The sequence below is a fragment of the Martes martes genome, assembly GCF_963455335.1.
Source record: "Martes martes genome assembly, chromosome: 6".
Lineage (NCBI taxonomy): Eukaryota > Metazoa > Chordata > Mammalia > Carnivora > Mustelidae > Martes > Martes martes.
Genome location: NC_137893.1, coordinates 77,599,979 through 77,618,324, shown reverse-complemented (window position 1 = coordinate 77,618,324; position 18,346 = coordinate 77,599,979). Strand labels below are relative to the sequence as shown.

Genomic DNA, 18,346 nt, shown 5'->3' with positions numbered 1-18,346 from the left:
TGAGTGCTCATATAGATGTTATCTGAATTTATTTGCTTTCTTTGTTTACTTCACATGTTCTATTCTCTTCGAATGATCTTCCTTTCAGATTATGAATCCATGTAATCTATCTTTGTTTTTGGTCAGGGCTGAGTTCTGCATATGTTTTTTTGAGAAGGATTTAATCATGCCGAGAGAGTCTTGAGATTTTCTTGGCAATTCCTTAGATTTCTTTAATGAGATACTTGTTTTGAATGTTCATAAATTGCATGTATGCATATTTATGTTTTTATTAGGACTATGGAGTAACACAATTTCTATTAAGGTACTTTATAGCATAAGAAACCAGAAATTAGCATTAATAAGTAATAAACATTTTATAATTTGTAGTGTAGAGGAAAAAAGATAAATTCAGACTATTGTTGCAGAATCTTTTCTGTAAATACTAAAGTTTTGTGTAAAGGCTGTGAGTTCTCAGTTAACCACATTTTCAGGAATCTCAAGTACTGAATAGGATCTCTTAAGATAAAGAATTTTATAATGTGATTTTAAATGTAAAAACAAGGAAACCTAATATTTGATATTTTTTAAAAATCTTTTTTCCTTAGGGTTGAGCTGTTGGATTATCTTGACAGCATTGATTGCAGCTTAGAGGACTTCCAAGCCATGCTGTCAGGAAGACAGTTTAGCATAGATCCAGATCTCCTGGTTGATGTAGGTACTTTGAATAATCTTTGCTGTACTGGCAGTTTGTGTATTCATGTATATTGTTTATAAATCAGTACACCTTTTTTGTATTCTCGCTGTTTTTGCATTTTCTTTTTTTTAAATGAATGATTTTGTTTATCAGAAACAATGAGCAGATGGGTTCAGGACAGTGAAGGAGGGTAATCACTACCTGTTTCTGAATAGCAGCTCAGTTAATCCTCCTGTAACAACATATCAATTCTGTTCAACAGTACTTCTGCTTCTTTGGACTTGTTGCAGTATTTGTTCTGCTCTAGAATAGATTGTCACTGAATAGAAATGGGTGGAAATTTAGTAAGAGAGTTACTTAGACAGGAAACTGCATGGAGACACTTTTTAATACTTTGGGTATTAATGTTTTCCACTCACATGAATTATATTTTAATATATTTGCTATATTTTTAAAATTTTTATGTCCTGAGTCCTAAGGTTATCTTGTTCCAGTCCCCACCACCACCTACATGAGTATCACTTCAATGTTGTCTGGACTATGAATCCTTATCTACCATTTCTGGCACTAACTACCTTTTTTTGCTGTCTTCCCTCTTGCTCCTACCACTCCTCTCTCCCTTATGGCTTGGTCCCATCCAGATGAATGGTCCCATCCAGATGAATATTGTTTTCTCCCTGATTTCCATTTTCTGTTGTAAATATGTTTCTGTATCCTGAAAAGGTTTGTTGCTTTTTTTTTTTTTTCATTTCTGCCTTAAAATGCAGTCTGTCACATCAAAATATTCTGTAGTCTTGTCCTTTTAAGAACTTCTTAGTGAGGCTAGAGGGAATTAGTCCTTTCTTACTCTTCAATCTTATTAATTTGCCACCTTACCAATCTGCTTCTTAGTCTTGGTCAGTATCCATTATTTGATTGTTCTTTTTAAATCATCATTATGTCACAGGATGAATTTCACTTTCTTTGAAGATTTCCTTTCAATACTTTCCATACTGGCCTGTGTTATCATCTTAAGGGAATTCAACACCCATATTAATGACCTACTTTATTAATAGTAATTTGTCAGCCCTTCTTGATTCTGTCAGTCTTTGTCCCCATCCCGAATACAGGGACCTTTTAGAATATCTGTCCCTTAGGTCATAAGAAGGAAACAAAATTCCTTAATTCTGACCACCCTACAAAGCCTTGCAGTCTTCTAGGTTATTTTAATTTAACCTTGGAATGTTTATCATACTTGTCTGTCTTCAAGACCTCATCTCACCAACTCTTCCCTGTTCTCACAGAGGATAATCGCAATGCCCTGGTTCTCTCATAAGTTGGGGAATCTCATCTTTTTTTTCTTAGAGGAAGTGCTTACTTTCTCTTTAAAGCTTATTTGTACACCTGCCCTGTGCCTCTCTGTTTTTCTATCTTTGTCCTTGATCTTTCCCATCTTGCTTCAGTGGGTACAGATCTCCGTCTTAAACATTTTGATGTGTGGCTCTGCTCATTTACCATTTTGCCTCTCTAATTCTTTAACTACAGAACTTTAGAAATGAGTGGCTTTATTTGTTACTTCTTTTTTACTCCATATTTCTTTTGAAATCCTGCATTATCTTGCTTATTCACTTGAAGCCTGTGCTGCCTTGGTTTATCCATACAGAGTAGTCTCCAGGTTTGTTTTTTTTTTTTAAATCAGGCCATTGGTCTAGTAGGTGTGTTTTGAATCAGACAGATTTGGGTTTCATTTGGCTCATGTCACTTACTGGCTAGCTATTTAACCTTGGAAAAATTCACCTCTCTTGCCCAGTTTCCCCATTTGTTAATTGTGGCTGATGCCTAACTTGAAGGGCTCTTTTGGGCAGTATAAATAATTAGTGCTATTACTGTTAATACTGGTTATTTTTGACAGTGAGACTTCTGTTGATTTTAGAGTCACTGGACTTCTTTGTTTTTTTATCTGTCTTCCTAACTATTCTTTGTTTACTTTGTTTACTCTTTCTTTTTCTTATTGTTCTCTACCTGTGTGTAATCCCCAAGGTACCCATTATTTTATCTTTTTATTTGTTCTAAGTCTCTTCTTTTTCTGTCCTTCCTTTGTGAAGGGATTTTGGCTTATAGGATTACTCTCAAATTTATATCTCTAGCTCTTAATATATTTTTGAAGTAAACTTTGCTTGAATTCTGATGCCATCATCAGTTAAGATCTTGCCTTAGATTTTTTGTGTATAATGCCAAACTTTTCTTTGTTCTCTAAATGAGTTATGCTTCTCAGCTTTCTTATTTTCTGTAGTGATATCAGACTTCTCTTTACTCACCCAGAATAGTAATCACTGAGTCATTTTGGTTTCCTTATCTTTATCTCATTGTTCAGGTCCTGTGTATTTTCAAAAATAGCACTCACAGATAATCCCTACTTTCTGATGCCTCTCTCATCTAAGACCGTCATTATTTCATCCTTGAATTATGCTGACTGTAAAAATAACCCATTGGTTGCCTTGTTCTCTGAGATGGCAAAGACGGTAAGGACATGAATAGGTATGCTGAGTTCATGGGTTCTATGCAGAGTTCAGTTCTTAGTGACTGTGTAGAGTCAGCAGGAGAGGCTTGGCTATAGGATTCAACCAACTGTGTCAGCTCCTCATGTATGATCTACTTTTTTCTGCTTCACACTCTGCATCTGCTGGGAATACATGAAAGTGTCCCTAATTTAGTGGGTGGCATTGAGTGGGGCAAAGAAAGAGTGAGGGGCTTATACTCTACAGATGCCACTTTCAGTAGGGACAAAATCTGGTCAGGTCTCAGAGGCAGTGACAAGTTGAACTTGGCGGAGATTGGTGGTCATGTAAGCTATCTACTCTTAAGGATCTGATTCTCTTCCTTTACATGGATCAGTAGGTAGTATGAAAGGAAGGAAAGTTAACCAAGGAAAAGGAAGAACTGGGGATATTTTTAGGGCTATCATGAAAGTGGAACTTTTTTTTTTTTTTTTTTTTTTTTGGAAAATGGAACTTTAAGGAAGAGGAATCAGTGTCTAGAGACTGTGGAGGAGGGATCTATCTGCATTTCGTTCTGTCCTGTGAACCATTTGGTGTGTTCATTCTCTTAAAATGCTTTAATCACTATATTTCCTTGCTCAGGCCTGTTGCAAGGCTCTTACTGCTGACAGAATGTGGCCTTATGCTCTGACGGGCCTTGCTTTACTTCTTGAACTTTACACATACAACCTACTATTCAACTCAGAACTTTTATGTTATTTGGACTGGTCATCTTATCTACTGCTAGAACTTACCCACCCCACCCCCAGCCATTCCTTCTTTATTATTGTTAATGTTATGATTTATTCTTCTCTCCACTCTCTCCTTTACAAGTCCAAACCATTCTTCAGGGCCTAATATGTGTTGGATAGCTTCATCAAGACTTTGTTTCATCTTGAGCGTGCATGTGTGTGTACGTACACACACACACAGACATGCATGATTTTCTCCTTTCTCTCAGTACTTTTAATCTCCACCATCCATTAGTATTATAATATTGGATTGTATCTGATTGTATGTTGCTATTTGATGTTGTTCTTGTCTTTTAGATTGTAAGCTCCTAGAGAGCAGGAATAGTGTCTTCATCTTGTATTCTTCATGATGTCAGTTGATGTCAGTTATTTTTTAGATGCTCAGTAAATCCTTGTGGAATGAACAACTGAAGTTTATGACTTAAAAGTTATGTCTGTAAACTGGCTGGACTGAGAGGCATGCAGTAAGCAGTGGTCTTAGCATTTACGTCTTCTGTTGCTAGGTGAGGTGAAAAGAACCAGCAAGGAGGTATGCCATTTGGTCAGAGGGCTTCGTTTGAGGTGTGATTTAGGAGCCACCATCATAGAGCAGGTTCTATAAATTTCTCACATAATTAGCAGGTAGTCAGTGAAGGCTTACTGTCAGGGCAAGGAACTCAGCCCTGGATGCCACTTAAAACCAAAGGCATTTAGACAGAAAATAATAAGGAAATAAGAAGTTGGGCAAACCACTATTTGTCTTAAGTGATTTACCCCACTGTTTTATGGAGAAATTCTTAAAACATCTGATGCATGGGCTAGCTTGCTCTGCTTTTGTATGTTTTTTCTTTCTGCTTTCCTGCTTTTCTCTTTCAAACTGTTTTACTGTATGAAAACTTCCTAGTGCAGGAGCTACATCTCTTTACCCAACATGGCTGTATAAAAATTTTGAACACGCAGTTAATTCTTTTTTAATATTTTTTAAACTTATCATCTTTCTTGTTTGGTCTTTCAGCTTTTCACTAGTTCTGTGCAGATGAATCCCACAGATTACATCAATAATACAAAAGTAAGTTTTAATTCATGTTGCTCAGGACCCATAGCTGTAAGAATCTGAAAAAAAGCCCTAGTAAGTAGAGAGCAGTATCACTCCCAGTTACAAAAAACATTTTGTATTCTTACCTTATATGTGTGATCAAGACAGTAAAATTCTAGCTGAAAAAAAAATCTTTTGGTTATGGGGTGAGTCATTGCCCAATTTTATAGGTACCTGTGTGATTAACAGTATGAAATGAGCCCTCAAAGTGCTGGGAAATAACTGACTTAAACTTGGCATGTTCAGGTGTATCACTGAAACAAATTATTAAAATATTTTTTCATGTTTTATGTGCTTCAGTTTGCATTCTTATTCTTTCTATAAACAGTGTCTCAGCATTTTTTATTGAAAATCCACTGGTACCCATATTCTTAAATAGTTCCTTCATTTTATTAGCATGCAGTAAAAGCTCAGGGATTTGAACTAATTTTTTACTAATTGTAGGTAGAGCAGGTTGAAACAATGAAGTATGGATTTTGGACAGTTTTTTTTTTTAAAGTAATGGTTTTGTTATTTTGTTAGTCCATTTGGGATTAGCAAATGTTGAAATTCTTTAGAACTGGTTTTTAATGAGTAATAAGGACAATTTGCAGTTAAGAGCAAATGATTAAAGTCATTCTGTTACTTTGTATATTGCTTATACAGTAGGCAGATTTTTAAATGTTTTTAAAATAGATTAGGTGTATACTCCGTTTGTCTTGCATTTATACCAAACTGTTCAGTCCCATTTTTTTATCGAATGCAAAGGTGATCAAGTCCTCTGATATTTGTACAGGTTCTAGATTAGTGGACTTAAAGTTTTACTTGTTTTTTTGTTCTTTGTTGTCTAAAAATGAACACTTAGATATAAGTAATTAGAGTGAGAGAGTAGAATTTTTCTAATGTCATGACCAGATCTTGTGCATACTCAAAGTTACAGGCTGTGTAACTTAGAGTTGAAAGAATTTGTGAATTTTTGGACTAAAAAGTTGATTGTACATTGAATATTTGGATAATTTTTATCAGGGGTTAGCATACTTTTTATAAAAAGGCCAGTTGGTAGATACTTCTTTTTGTAGGCCATATGCTCTCTGTCACAGCTACTTAACACTAATTGTAGTGCGACAGCAGCCATAGACAATACATAAAAGAATGAGTGTGGCTGTGCTTCCATAAAACTTTATTTATAAAAACAGGCAGCATGCTGAATTTGGCGCGTGGACCACAGTTTACCTGGATTTATATTTTAAGTTTCTGTGGATTACCTCAACACCCTGGGTTTCAGTAAATATGGTATTATTAAATGTTAGCTCTTAAAGTGAATGAACCCATATCATGCATTCATTTAGTCAATGTGCTGAACTGTTTGTTTATTGCTATACATTGAGTCATTCTTTATTCTTGGATTATCCTCTTTATCACAAAACCAATAGCTTAATTACAGTTCTCAGGAATAGCAGTTAAACAGCAAATTGTATATTGTTCTGAAGTGCTATAGAGAAATTAGAGAATGACTTTTCATTATAGTTCTAAAATCTAATGTTTTCAAATAACTGGCACATCAGCTGTCATTCCCTTGCTCATGACAAGTATTGTATTAACATAGAACACAACACTCTTTTTCTAATATATCAGGATACTTAAACGCTTCCGTAGAGCCATCTAAGTGGCCATTACTAACAAATAAGAATTTGCATGGGAGATGAATTCCCTTTGTCATCCTGGTTCTCATATGTTTTAAAATAACCAGCATCCTTGAAAACTACCTATTTTAAAAAGTAAAAAATAATGATGGTATTCTTGCCTTAATGTTTGTTTATTGTGATTGCTAAATCCGAAACATTTTTATGTACATTTTTGGGAAGTTTTAATTTCTTGTATCTTGAGGTCATTATTTCAGAATCTGGAAACTTGTACTGCATCATTTTATGATGATTATCGGCAATTTTAGGAATTAGTGTGTTTTCTACACCGTATATACTTAGTGAGCATGCAGGTGTCTGGGACTTAACAGCTATTTAGGGAAAATTGTGAACCTCAGCCCCTCAGTTTGAACATCGTTGAAAAGAGCACTGAAGAACTAAACAACATTAAAGGTTTAATCCCCTTTACAATCAGATGTGAGGAGAGAAGACAGTGGTTGAAAGAAGCAACTTAAGTGACAAAAAAGAACTGAAAGAATCTCAGAAGGAGAATGAAGAAACTTCACCTCAACTTTGAGGCTTCCAAATACAGAAATAATAGTTTTAAGGATGTCACCATGTCATCCTGAGCTACTCTAAATATGTTCACTTATGCTAAATATTCTGTTTGTGAGTGAAATGAGTAATACACATTTTTAATCAAAACTGTTTGAGTTTAATTGTCCTAAAGAATTATCTTTTAGTTTGAAACCAGCCATCTTTGATTCGTTCCCATCTTTTACCTCTGACAAATTCTGTCTGTTCTTTTGAAATGCCCCCTCTTTTCATACTTAACTGTCATCCTAGTTCAGGTTCTTTGTTTCATCCACTTGATGACAGCAATAATTTTCTTAACCGGTCTTAACCAGTCTTACCTATTCAGATCTCTTTCTCTCTCTAGTTCTTCTTTCCTGGTGTTCCCTTTTCCCCTGTATTTCAGATAATACACCAATATTCACATACCGTACCAGCTTTTTAAAATTTTTTTGCTTTTTTTAGGAATATATAAAATGTGAAACAAGTATTTTTTATATTATTTTTTCTCTTTTAGTCTGAGAATAAAGGATTAGAAACTACCAAGAACAATGTAGTTCAGCCAGTTTCAGAAGAGGGAAGAAAATCTAAACCCAAAACAGGTAGGTATAAATGTAGTATTAGTTTTTACAGATTTTTAAAATTAAGTGTCATACGTAGAAACTAATGTGAGCCAAGGAAAGTCTTTGCCTTACTTAGCAGTTGAACACAGAATGTACTGTTCTCAGTTCTATCAAGGTTTCAGCTTATAGAAAAAATTAAATTGGTGAGGTACTAGTTCTTTAAGTCATTTTTTTTTTTTAATTTAACTGTAGGAGAACTGAAAGAACTCTTTTAATTGTTGAATGAAAGACTTTTCTGACTAGTACATTTTAAAATTTACTGACACAAAGTATCCTATTTCTTGTTTGGGTGTATAAGGGTAGTGATTGCATATATGCACAGCTGTTTCCATTTTTTCCACCTTCAGCTTGAACTCTGTATAAGCTGGTGATAAAAGAGCATTTTTCTAATCTTTATTATAGATAAGCAGCTTATCCAGTACACTGCCTTTCCACTTCTTGCATTCCTCGATGGGAACCCTGCTTCTACTGTTGAACAGGGGAGTACAGCATCATCAGAAGTTATGTCCTCAGTAGATAAACCCATAGAAGTTGATGAGCTTCTGGATAGCAGCCTAGATCCAGAGCCAACCCAGAGTAAGCTTGTTCGCCTGGAGCCATTGACTGAAGCCGAAGCTAGTGAAGCCACACTGTTTTATTTATGTGAACTTGCTCCTGCACCTCTGGATAGTGATATGCCACTTTTAGATAGCTAAATCCCCAGGAAGTGGACTCTACATGTATATATTCATCAAAATGATGAACTATTTATTTTAAAGTATCATTTGGTACTTTTTTTTGTAAATTGCTTTGTTTTGTTTAATCAGATACTGTGGAATCAAAAGCATCTTTTGCTTTTCTCACTTACACACTCTGGCAAAGCTTTCAGATGTTACTCAGCTACATAGGTACACAAGATTTAATGCACATTGTTGGCATATCTCTAAGTTGGATTCAAATGGCCATTTTTCTCCAGTTGTAGTAACTTGGATTTCTTTTTTTACGTATATGCCCATTAACCCCAGTTAAACTTTTGTTTGTTTTACTTGTTTGATGCTGTCTGTTTGCATTGAGTGTAAGTCACTAGAACTAATGGTAGAACTCTTAAACCTTTGTCTGTTCCAGTTACTTTTATTAAATATTTTTCACTTGGCTTATTTTTAAAACTGGGAACATAAAGTGCCTGTATCTTGTAAAACTTCATTTGTCTCTCTTGTTCAGAGAAGTTCATTCATGTTCAAAGGAAAGGCAAAGTAAACATGAGTGCTTGCTGTCAGAAACGGCTCCAGCTCCATATATATAAAAAGAGAGGGGATGGGATGGCATCAACCCCATCCATCTCGTTGGACTAGTTTTAAGTAAAAGTTTTCTGATTTGTTTGTGTTTTTTTGAACCATACTATTTAGTAAAATAAATATAATGAATGTTGCGTACTAATGTCTGTTACGTGTCTTCTTTAGAGGTGACACCCACATGTAAAATTTTTTCCTTTTTATAGGAAGTAGATAGATTTAAATTGTAAACTGTCTGTTGTCCATTATTGATTCACACCAAGATCGCTGTGCCTCATCTCAAGAGTTAAACTGTGTATTACAACAAGAAAGGAATATAAGGTCTCTAAACTTAATGTGTTTTAAAGTTCTTCTGTGTTAAAAATTATACTGGCTTGCTTCCTATATTTCTAATAAAGAACTAAGAGAAGTATGCCTCTCATTGTCCCAGACGAGGTAAGAACATTATCACTGGATGCCACCCAAAGGCCTATAATTTTTGTCCTTAGAGATGGAACAATAACACTTTATCCCTTTGGAACAGTTGCTCAGGAGGCTTATAGAGCTTAATACAAGGCAGGCACCACTTTTATCAAGGTGAATTCTACCTTCCGGCAGAGCCTGGAAGCAGAGCAGTTTATATCTGAATATTTTATAGGGCTATTTAATGAGGAATTACAAATATGGCCCTTCTCGTGGCCATATTCTGTCAATATCCTGGAATTTCTATTACTATGATGTAAAAATTCAAAATAAAGCCTAGCACAGAGAGATAGGAAACCCTTCCTTAGCGGATCTTTAAACATTTGGCTCTGACAGTGGCATCCTGGTGAACTAATTCAAGTCCCCAGAAGTTAGTTTCTACATGAGCCATAGAAGTCACTGTCCTAGAGGTTGTTAAAGTGAGAACAAGAATTTAGAGCCTGAGAGACAGAAGAGACTTTTCTTTTTCCCTTCTTTTTCAGTGTGGAATATGATTAAGTTTCTTCTCTTGGGGACATTTTGGAGCTTTAGAAATATTCTAAAAATCTTGAAAAATATGTTCCAGTACTTTTTTGAGTTGAAATTAAAATTTTTCACCTTTAGTTGGAAGGAATTTAGGGTATTGATAATACTACCACTTAAAAATATAACTTAGTTTAAAAAGTTATGTGCTTTTTAAAATGTATCTAAAGGAATCTAAATACCATACTGATTTGATAACCATCATCATCCATTCCACTTCTCCCAAAGAATTTTATCCTACTTTTATTATGTGTGAAAGTCCTACACTGAAGATACTGTCATACTTCTCTGCAACTAAATTTGAAATTGTTTCCTATAACCTTAAGATTCTAAGCATTATAAAGAAATTTGTGTCCAGTTATATACACAGTTCATCAAAACAGTGTAATTATCCAAACCATTTTCTCTATCATGGAGTTAGATTATTTCTACTTCATAAACAGGGTGGCTGTGTAACTGAATTCTGATAAATAAATCAGAAGTGATGTACAGAACTTCCAGGTCTGGTTTGTGAAAACCTCCCCTCTGCAATCCTCCTTGCTCTTTTACCCCTCCACTAGCCTGATGCAGAGGAGTATATGGCTTCTGAGTATACATTCAAGAAGGAAGAAATTTGGCTTCCTGAATCACTGCTTAGAAGAGAGCCACCCGTCAATCTTGGACACCTATTGTAGACTTCAGGTGAGTGGAGAACAAACTATTATGTTCTGCCTTTGGAATTTTTTGGGGAGGGGGTGATCTTACTGTTCACTAATACTCAAATTTTGGCAAACATTAAACAGCAAAATTGTGTGAGAAATAGCATTTTTAGTGGAGTGAACAGGTCTTGATTGGGGGGAAGGAGTATATCCCCAATTTTTTTTGTATCTGAAGGTGAAGATTATCAGTGTAAGAGCATCAGTTTCATTCCTCTTTGTTTTTGTAAGTGTACAACCCTTAAAAACTTTGTAATACAAAAAAGTATATGATGGAAGGAGTTTGGTATAGCACTATCAGTCCTTTTAACTCCTTCATAACTATATACTAGAACTATTGTATTTTTTAATGAGTTACCCACTGGTGACTTAATTAGATCATCTTTCAATTTCATCAACAGCAAAAATAACCGGAAACTACCTGAATTGCAAAAGGATTCTGCCCCCAGTGTCATTCTTTCTCACCAGTATTTAAAATTTTGTCTTTATTGGGTGTTTGAGATTTTATCCAGTGCCGCAGTAATGCCTTAGGTTCAGAATGCCTAAGAGATACATCTTTGTTAAATGTGGAAAGTAATTGTTAAAGAGGGATGATGCCCTGATGTTCTTAAGGCATCTTTTCAGGCAGATCCAAATTCAGGAAGGAGTAATAAGGAAATTGAAGATCTGGACACTGATCTCTAATACCTCTTGCTTACCAGAGGAAGTCTCTGTACTGTATGGATAACAAGTACCACAGTATGAAGACCATTAATTTCAAGAGTGCCCCCCATCTTCATCCCCTTTATATTTAACTTTCTTTCATTTAAGGGGGGGTAGTTGTAAACATCGGCATCAGAAATCACGTAGAACAGAGCTGAATATTCTTTCAGAGTGTGTCACCTTGTTTTTCATAGGGATGATGGTATACTCAAGTGATGAGGCTTAAATTGACAATAGTCTGCAGACTGGGAAGATGATGAAATGGTATTTGTTGTGATGAACATATATAGAATGTTACATTTAAGAATTAGAGCCTAAATGTTCATTTCAAGCACAATGAAATATTTTTTTGAGAACTGGTTGCGTATTATGCCATAAAGCAAATCAGAAAATTTCATGGAATTAGTATCAAACAGACTAACTACAATACAAATAAATCAGACCTTTACAATTACAAGGAGTATTGGCATGGTATTTTGTGGAGTGACCTTCATTTGGGTTTACTGTTTTTCCCATGATTATAGGAGTTAATGGGTTTGGGGTAGAAAGACCACAGGGGTGAAGTGCCGTTTTCACCATTTCTCAAAGTATCTTACTATTTTTTCCTCTGGAGAACCCTAATACACTTAAAAAAAAGGAACAAAAAGCTCTCTTTATCTTATATCTTAGAACATAGAAAATCAAGGGTGTAAGAATGGAGAATCTGCCAGTAAATGGGGATGCTTTCAGAGCTGTGACACGGCAGTACTAAAAGTGTGTTGGGCTGGCCAAGTAGTGACAAGTTGAAAAACATGTTAGGTCTTTTAAAAATTGAAAGTTGAAGCTAATCAAAACTAAGCACTTTTGCTCTGCAAAAGACCCTGTTCAGATGGAAGAACAAAGATACAGAGTAGGAGAAAATATTTGTAAACTACTGATACAGGATGTGTACCTAGAATATATTAACTCAAAACTCACAAATTATAATAATAAACCATCCAATTACAAAATTGCCAAAAGGCATGAATAGACATTTTACCGAGGACCTATAGATGGCAAATAAGCACATGAAGAGATACTCAACATCATTAGCCATTTGGGAAAGGCAAATTAAAACTATAATGAGATAACACAATATTTCTATCAGAATGGCTAAAATTAGTGACACCAAATGCGGGCAAGGATGCAAAGAAACTGAACAGTTCATGTATCAATGGTGTGAACACTTCAGAAGATAGCAGTTTCTTGTAGAACTAATCATTTAACCTGCCCTCAAGGATTCTTCTAATTACTGGTTCCAAAGAACCACTGATAACTTTACTTTCATCATTGAAAGAGTATTATAAATGAAATGATACTCTGTAATCTTTTGGGATTGGCTTTTTAATACAGTAGCATACTTCCTTGGAGATCCAATCAAGTTGTTTTGTGTACCAAGAGTTCATTCCTCTTTTATTGTTTAGTAGTTCATGGTATAGATGTATGACTGTGTGTTTAAACATTTCATTTAAACACAGTTGAAGGACTTTTGGTTTGTTTCCAGTTTGGGCTACTGCAAATAAAGCAATGAACATTCTTGTATAGGTTTTGTGTGAACGTTAAGATTTTTCTGAGTAAAATGCCCAAGACTTTATAGACACTGTCTTGCCTATAATATTGGAGAAGTCATGCCATTTAAAATGAATTACTGAATAAAATACACCAAGCCTTAGTAACATATATGGAATAGAGTACTTCATTTCTATTTGTTGTTGTCAAGGAACTTTTTTATATCCTCTTGTGTCAGAAAGCATCCATTTGCAACTTAGGAAAAAATGCTTATGGGATACAGGTTAAAAATATTCTCCAAACTAAACTGGCCCATCTACTAAAGGTTCTTTAGGAGAACATGACTTTAATTACTTGAGATCCAATTTCATGGGTTACTTATAACCAAAAGGGTGTAACTACCACCTTTAAAATAATTCAGGTTTTCAGCAAATAAAATGGACAGTAAACCCTGTTTCGGGTTCCTTTATACAGAAGAGAAAAAGTATTATAGTGACCTAAATTTGAGTTGCTAAAGAATTAGTACACCACACACTTTCTCTGAATTCATTTATTTAGAGATAGAACACAGCCATTCAAAATGATGGAACACAATATCAACACACAGAATAAAGTTGGGGAATTAAGTTGAATTGTTATCTTTCATTTACATTAATAAATACCTTAAAAGAAGCAAATGTAGATTTTAAGATTATGACACTAGTAACATATACAAGTAACTAAGTTTCTAAGTTAACTGTCATACTGCTTGATTTTCAGGTTGAAAGACTATAATAAACTATATATTTCAATTAAATGGCAGCAAATACAAAAGCATTTTAAACATCTTCTGAACCTATTGTATAGTATACTATAAGCAGTTTATATTCTATAGCATTCCATCGTTCTCCTGGCCTCAGTTTATGGGTAGAAGGCAAGCTGGACACCAGCAAATCACATAACGAATTAACCACCACTAATGAGGTGTGTAATCTATTATGCATGTATTTTGAATAGAAGTTGTTTTTCAATGCCAAAGAAATGCCAGCTGTTTTTGGGAAACTTGGGATTTCCTAGCCTGGTCACTGGTTATCTGAGCTTCAGTTTTCTTCATTTCTAAAATGAAGTCTTGGACTAGATTTTATCTAATTAGCTCCTGAGGCTTAGTCTATACTACAGTAACGTCCTGTCAAAAGTTTACTACCTTTGATTTTAATGAACTTTCAAAGTACACCTTCTAACCCACGATTATCTTTTTCAAAAGCTTTGTCTAAATCCTTCAGAGTTCCTAACATCTCCACTGAACCTATACTTTTGCATATGTTATAATGACTAAAACAAAGTTGGTATGTTGATATGAAAGGCCATCCCTACCCAGGGAAGATTACAACCTAATGGGTATTCAAATTTGTAACCCACCATCCCCAATCTTTCTATGACGCCTCTGTCTCTTAATCTCCATCATAATTTACACTGTTGTCCATCAAACACTTCCCTACCTGTGTAAGCTCCTTATCTTCACATCAAGGGAAAAACCTGAAAAGATTTTTCAGACAACCGGCATTTAAGTCACTTGTTTATACAATTTTACAATAGCTACGTTCTTTGCAGTCTCTTATAGAGCAAGGCATCAAATATTTCAAAAGGCAGCCATACATTTCCTTTTATACTTTCTAAAACAGCTTAGGGACTAGCACAATTTAAAAATCAAACTGTCAAGAAGCAGTTTTGTTTTTACTCTTAATTTCACAGACACAGAACTAAGGATAAACCTAACAATGTCCACTTTTCACCACCAGACTTCTAAATCTCTCCCTTTGTAATTCATTCTAACACACATATCGATGTGCATGGCAAAAATACAATGATAAAATGACAAGCAATAAAATCTATTTCATGCCAGAACACTGGAGAAGTTACATAGGAAGCACACACATACACAACTTTACAAAAGTTGGGAATACTGTTAATCTCAAACAAGCAATGATCAAAGTGGGACTTTCATGCCAGAAGTCCTGTTCAATCAAAATCACGATTTGTAAGAACAAGTGGTGCCACTAGTGTCCAAACATACAACACAATGCCAATCCAACTAGAAGAGATTTTCACCCATACCGCTGTCCACTGACTCTTCATCTCGCGAGAAGGCTCATACCTAAAATTTAAGAAAAAAATGAAAGAATTAGATTCAGCCATCATGCTACTTAACTTTACTTCAAGGTGTTCTTTGTATACAGTTTGTGGTAACAGATACACAATTGCTGAGCTAATCTGTTGCCCTGCTTGTGATACTACTATAGCAGCTAATGTGAAGGTAAAAATTAAGAATTTCCTTTAAAGGAGTAAAGGACATTGGCCTTCTGAAGTAGCTCTTTTACTAATACTTGGGTTCTTTTATGTACAGGTCCCCACTTTCTGTACGTTTGTTAGGCCACTTTGCTTTTACAAAAAACCTGTATGAGTAAAGTAAATGGCTTTTTTCTTGAAAGCAAAATTTCTCTTCGTGTTTCTTTCAGTCAGCAAAAGCAGGTACTAGCATAAGCCTTTAATAAAAATGAAGTAGCATAATGCAAACTAACAAAGTAGGGGGGATCCTGTACTTCTGGCTTAGCAGTCGTAAGACAGCAGGGAAATGGACTGTGATGCCTGGTTAAGTAAGATACTGTTATAAAAGATTTATCAATTCTAGGGCCGCCTGGGTGGCTCAGTCAGTTAAGCATCTGCCTTCTGCTCCGGTCATGATCCCGGAGTTGTGGGATCGAGTCCCACATTGGGCTCCTTGCTCAGAGGGAAGCCAAGCCTACTTTTCCCTCTGCCTGCTGCTCCCCCTGGCTTGTGCTCTCTCTCTCCCTGATAAATAAATAAAATTTAAAAAAAAAAAAAAAAAAAAGACTTAACAATCCTATCCTGTATAAAAAGTGTAATCTCTTCCAAGTGTATATTGGAACCACTCTCTCACTTTCAGCCTTTTCAGATTTAAGAGATTCAGAAGGAAATACATTCCAAATTTAGCTGGTTTTTGTACAAATGAAACATACCAAAAATATTTTTCATCTAAAGGTTTCTTTTTTTTTAAGATTTTATTTCTAATAATCTTTACACCCATCATGGGGCTTGAACTCATAACCTGGAGATCAAGAGTCACATGGTCCTCTAACTGAGCCAGCAGGGTGCCCCAATCTAAAGTCTTAATGTTTAATGGTATCTGACAGCCAAAGCTGTGAATTACTGAACACTACACGGATTCTTATCACTTAATATGCTGCAGTGTAGGAATTTTTAAAAAAATACTTATTCTTTTCTTTTTTTTTTTTTAATTTATTTATTTGACGGACAGAGATCACAAGTAGGCAGAGAGGCAGACAGAGAGAGAGGGGGAAGCAGGCTCCCCGCCGAGCAGAGAGCCCGATGTGGGGCTCGATCCCAGGACCCTGGGATCATGACCTGAGCCGAAGGCAGAGGCTTTAACCCACTGAGCCACCCAGGTGCCCCAAAAATACTTATTTTTCAATAGTAAATGTCAGTAAAGTCTGCTCTTAAAATGAAGAATAATCTAGTATTAAGATGGTAATTTCTGTAAAAAATGTGTTATTTCATGAAGCTTCTGATTTTAATCTCTTCAAGATTTGGAAGTATTTCAATATTAATGCCAAAGCAAGGAAGTAAAGTCTGCACTTCTTTTTTTTTTTTTTTTTTTTAAAGATTTTATTTATTTATTTGACAGACAGAGATCACAAGTAGGCAGAGAGGCAGGCAGAGAGACAGGAGGGGAAGCAGGCTCCCTGCTGAGCAGAGAGCCGGACGTGGGGCTCGATCCCAGGACCCTGGGATCATGACCTGAGCCGAAAGCAGAGGCTTTAACCCACTGAGCCACCCAGGCGCCCCAAGTCTGCACTTCTTATACTGATCTCATTTAGATGTAAATTTTGAAATACACTGGAGGATCAAAAGTACTTCATACCACATGTTTTACATATAATGCAACGATGAAAAACATCGAAATTTCCACATGCAGTTTTCATGAAATATAATTACCTGTACCAGTTGGTAAGGGTCATCATGATATAAAGTGAAGCCAAGAAAAGCATGAAGTGAAAGAAGGAATAACTGTAAGTAACACCATCCCTTTCATTATCTACAGCTCGGTGAACATCGTCTCCATCCTCCAGTGATCCATCACTTCTGGCTCCACCATCTTCTATTAATGTTGATTCATCACTTGTTAGAGTCAATTTATTAACCTGACTGTTGTTTGAAGTACGGATGCTGCATAAAAGACAGTTAAGAAAGAAGGAAAAAGGGAAAAGGGTATTTAAAAAACTGATTTTTAAATGAATGGCTAGATTTCTTGTTAAAAAATAATCCACAGTTTTTCTTACCTTGAATAAAACACACATAATAAAAAGAGGATCAGTCCTATAATTCCTTGAGCATGCCACCACTGGACAGACTGCCCCTCCTTTGAGATAGTGTTTGTTGTATTGTACCCAATTATGCTTAGTAGACTTGGGTTGCAGTTTGTTTCTGTAATGCAAATTAAGGTCAAATTAAAATGCCAGACAGTATAAGAAGTAATTTATTTTGGGGGACCTAGTTACAAGTGTTTTTATTTTCATGCCCTTGCATATTCAAAAAATTTTCCTGGAAAAAGGCACAAATACAAGAAAAAAGTAATCTGAAAAACTTGTATTTATTGATAATGAGACCTTTTAAATATTACAGCACTAACTGTATAGAAGTGCCCAGAAAAGTGTCCAGAACGGAGATGATATTAAGCTCTAAACTGATCAAGAAAAAGGTGAAATTTAGATGAGCTCCGTAAGTATAATAAAACCCTAGTACAGTTAGGAATAAAATTCAGGTGTTCTAAATGAAAATATAGTGGCTTTTCCTAATATATATTGTGAGAGAACAATAGTGACTTTATGAAATTTATAAACTTGTCAAAGTACACTGCTATGTAGGCAAGGGAGCTTACACATAAAATTACCAGTTAATTAGAATTTTAACAAGTGCTTTGTGGAAATGTCCAAATAAGTCATAATGACCTAATCCATACTGTTAACTCTTGTAAGAAAAAGTAAAGTTTGTATTCACTAAAGTATCCAAAATGTTTCTCTCTTCCACAAAGTCAGATATATCAACTTACCATTTTATGATGAAAACAATCCTTAATTAGGGGGAAAAATAAGACAAAACTGATTCTTATCTTAGAGCCATTCAGATAAGAGTAAGCTCTAAAGCAAATTAATAAAAAATTTTTTCTAACTACATAACACCTGAACAAAAATAATCTTTTCTGTAATACTAAAAACAGCCTTCCTCCCACTATTGATAAAGCATCTACTGAG

At 35.2% G+C, this 18,346-nt stretch overlaps 2 protein-coding genes across 6 annotated transcripts in view; one reads left to right on the top strand and one right to left on the bottom strand.

Moving 5' to 3' along the window:
• Positions 1–11,944, top strand: part of HSF2 (heat shock transcription factor 2) — a 35,478-nt gene extending 23,534 nt beyond the window's left edge. Inside the window, exons 10-13 of one of the 4 annotated variants that reach the window (XM_080807259.1) lie at positions 588–693; positions 4,939–4,992; positions 7,732–7,816; positions 10,653–11,944. In XM_080807259.1, the coding sequence (XP_080663385.1) occupies positions 588–693; positions 4,939–4,992; positions 7,732–7,816; positions 10,653–10,657 (250 nt within the window). In that variant the 3' untranslated portion in view covers positions 10,658–11,944. Of the gene's footprint in view, positions 1–587; positions 694–4,938; positions 4,993–7,731; positions 7,817–8,239; positions 9,516–10,652 lie in introns of those variants that run through there. The other 3 variants (XM_080807257.1, XM_080807260.1, XM_080807258.1) reach the window with 3 other exon arrangements.
• A 1,604-nt stretch (positions 11,945–13,548) lies between these two features.
• Positions 13,549–18,346, bottom strand: part of SERINC1 (serine incorporator 1) — a 38,226-nt gene continuing 33,428 nt past the window's right edge. The window contains exons 8-11 of one of the 2 annotated variants that reach the window (XM_080807256.1): positions 17,375–17,519; positions 17,031–17,261; positions 15,111–15,150; positions 13,549–14,531 (exon numbers count right to left, since the gene is read on the bottom strand). In XM_080807256.1, coding sequence (XP_080663382.1) covers positions 14,514–14,531; positions 15,111–15,150; positions 17,031–17,261; positions 17,375–17,519 — 434 coding nt within the window. In that variant the 3' untranslated portion in view covers positions 13,549–14,513. Of the gene's footprint in view, positions 15,151–17,030; positions 17,262–17,374; positions 17,520–18,346 lie in introns of both variants that reach the window. The other variant, XM_080807255.1, reaches the window with a different exon arrangement.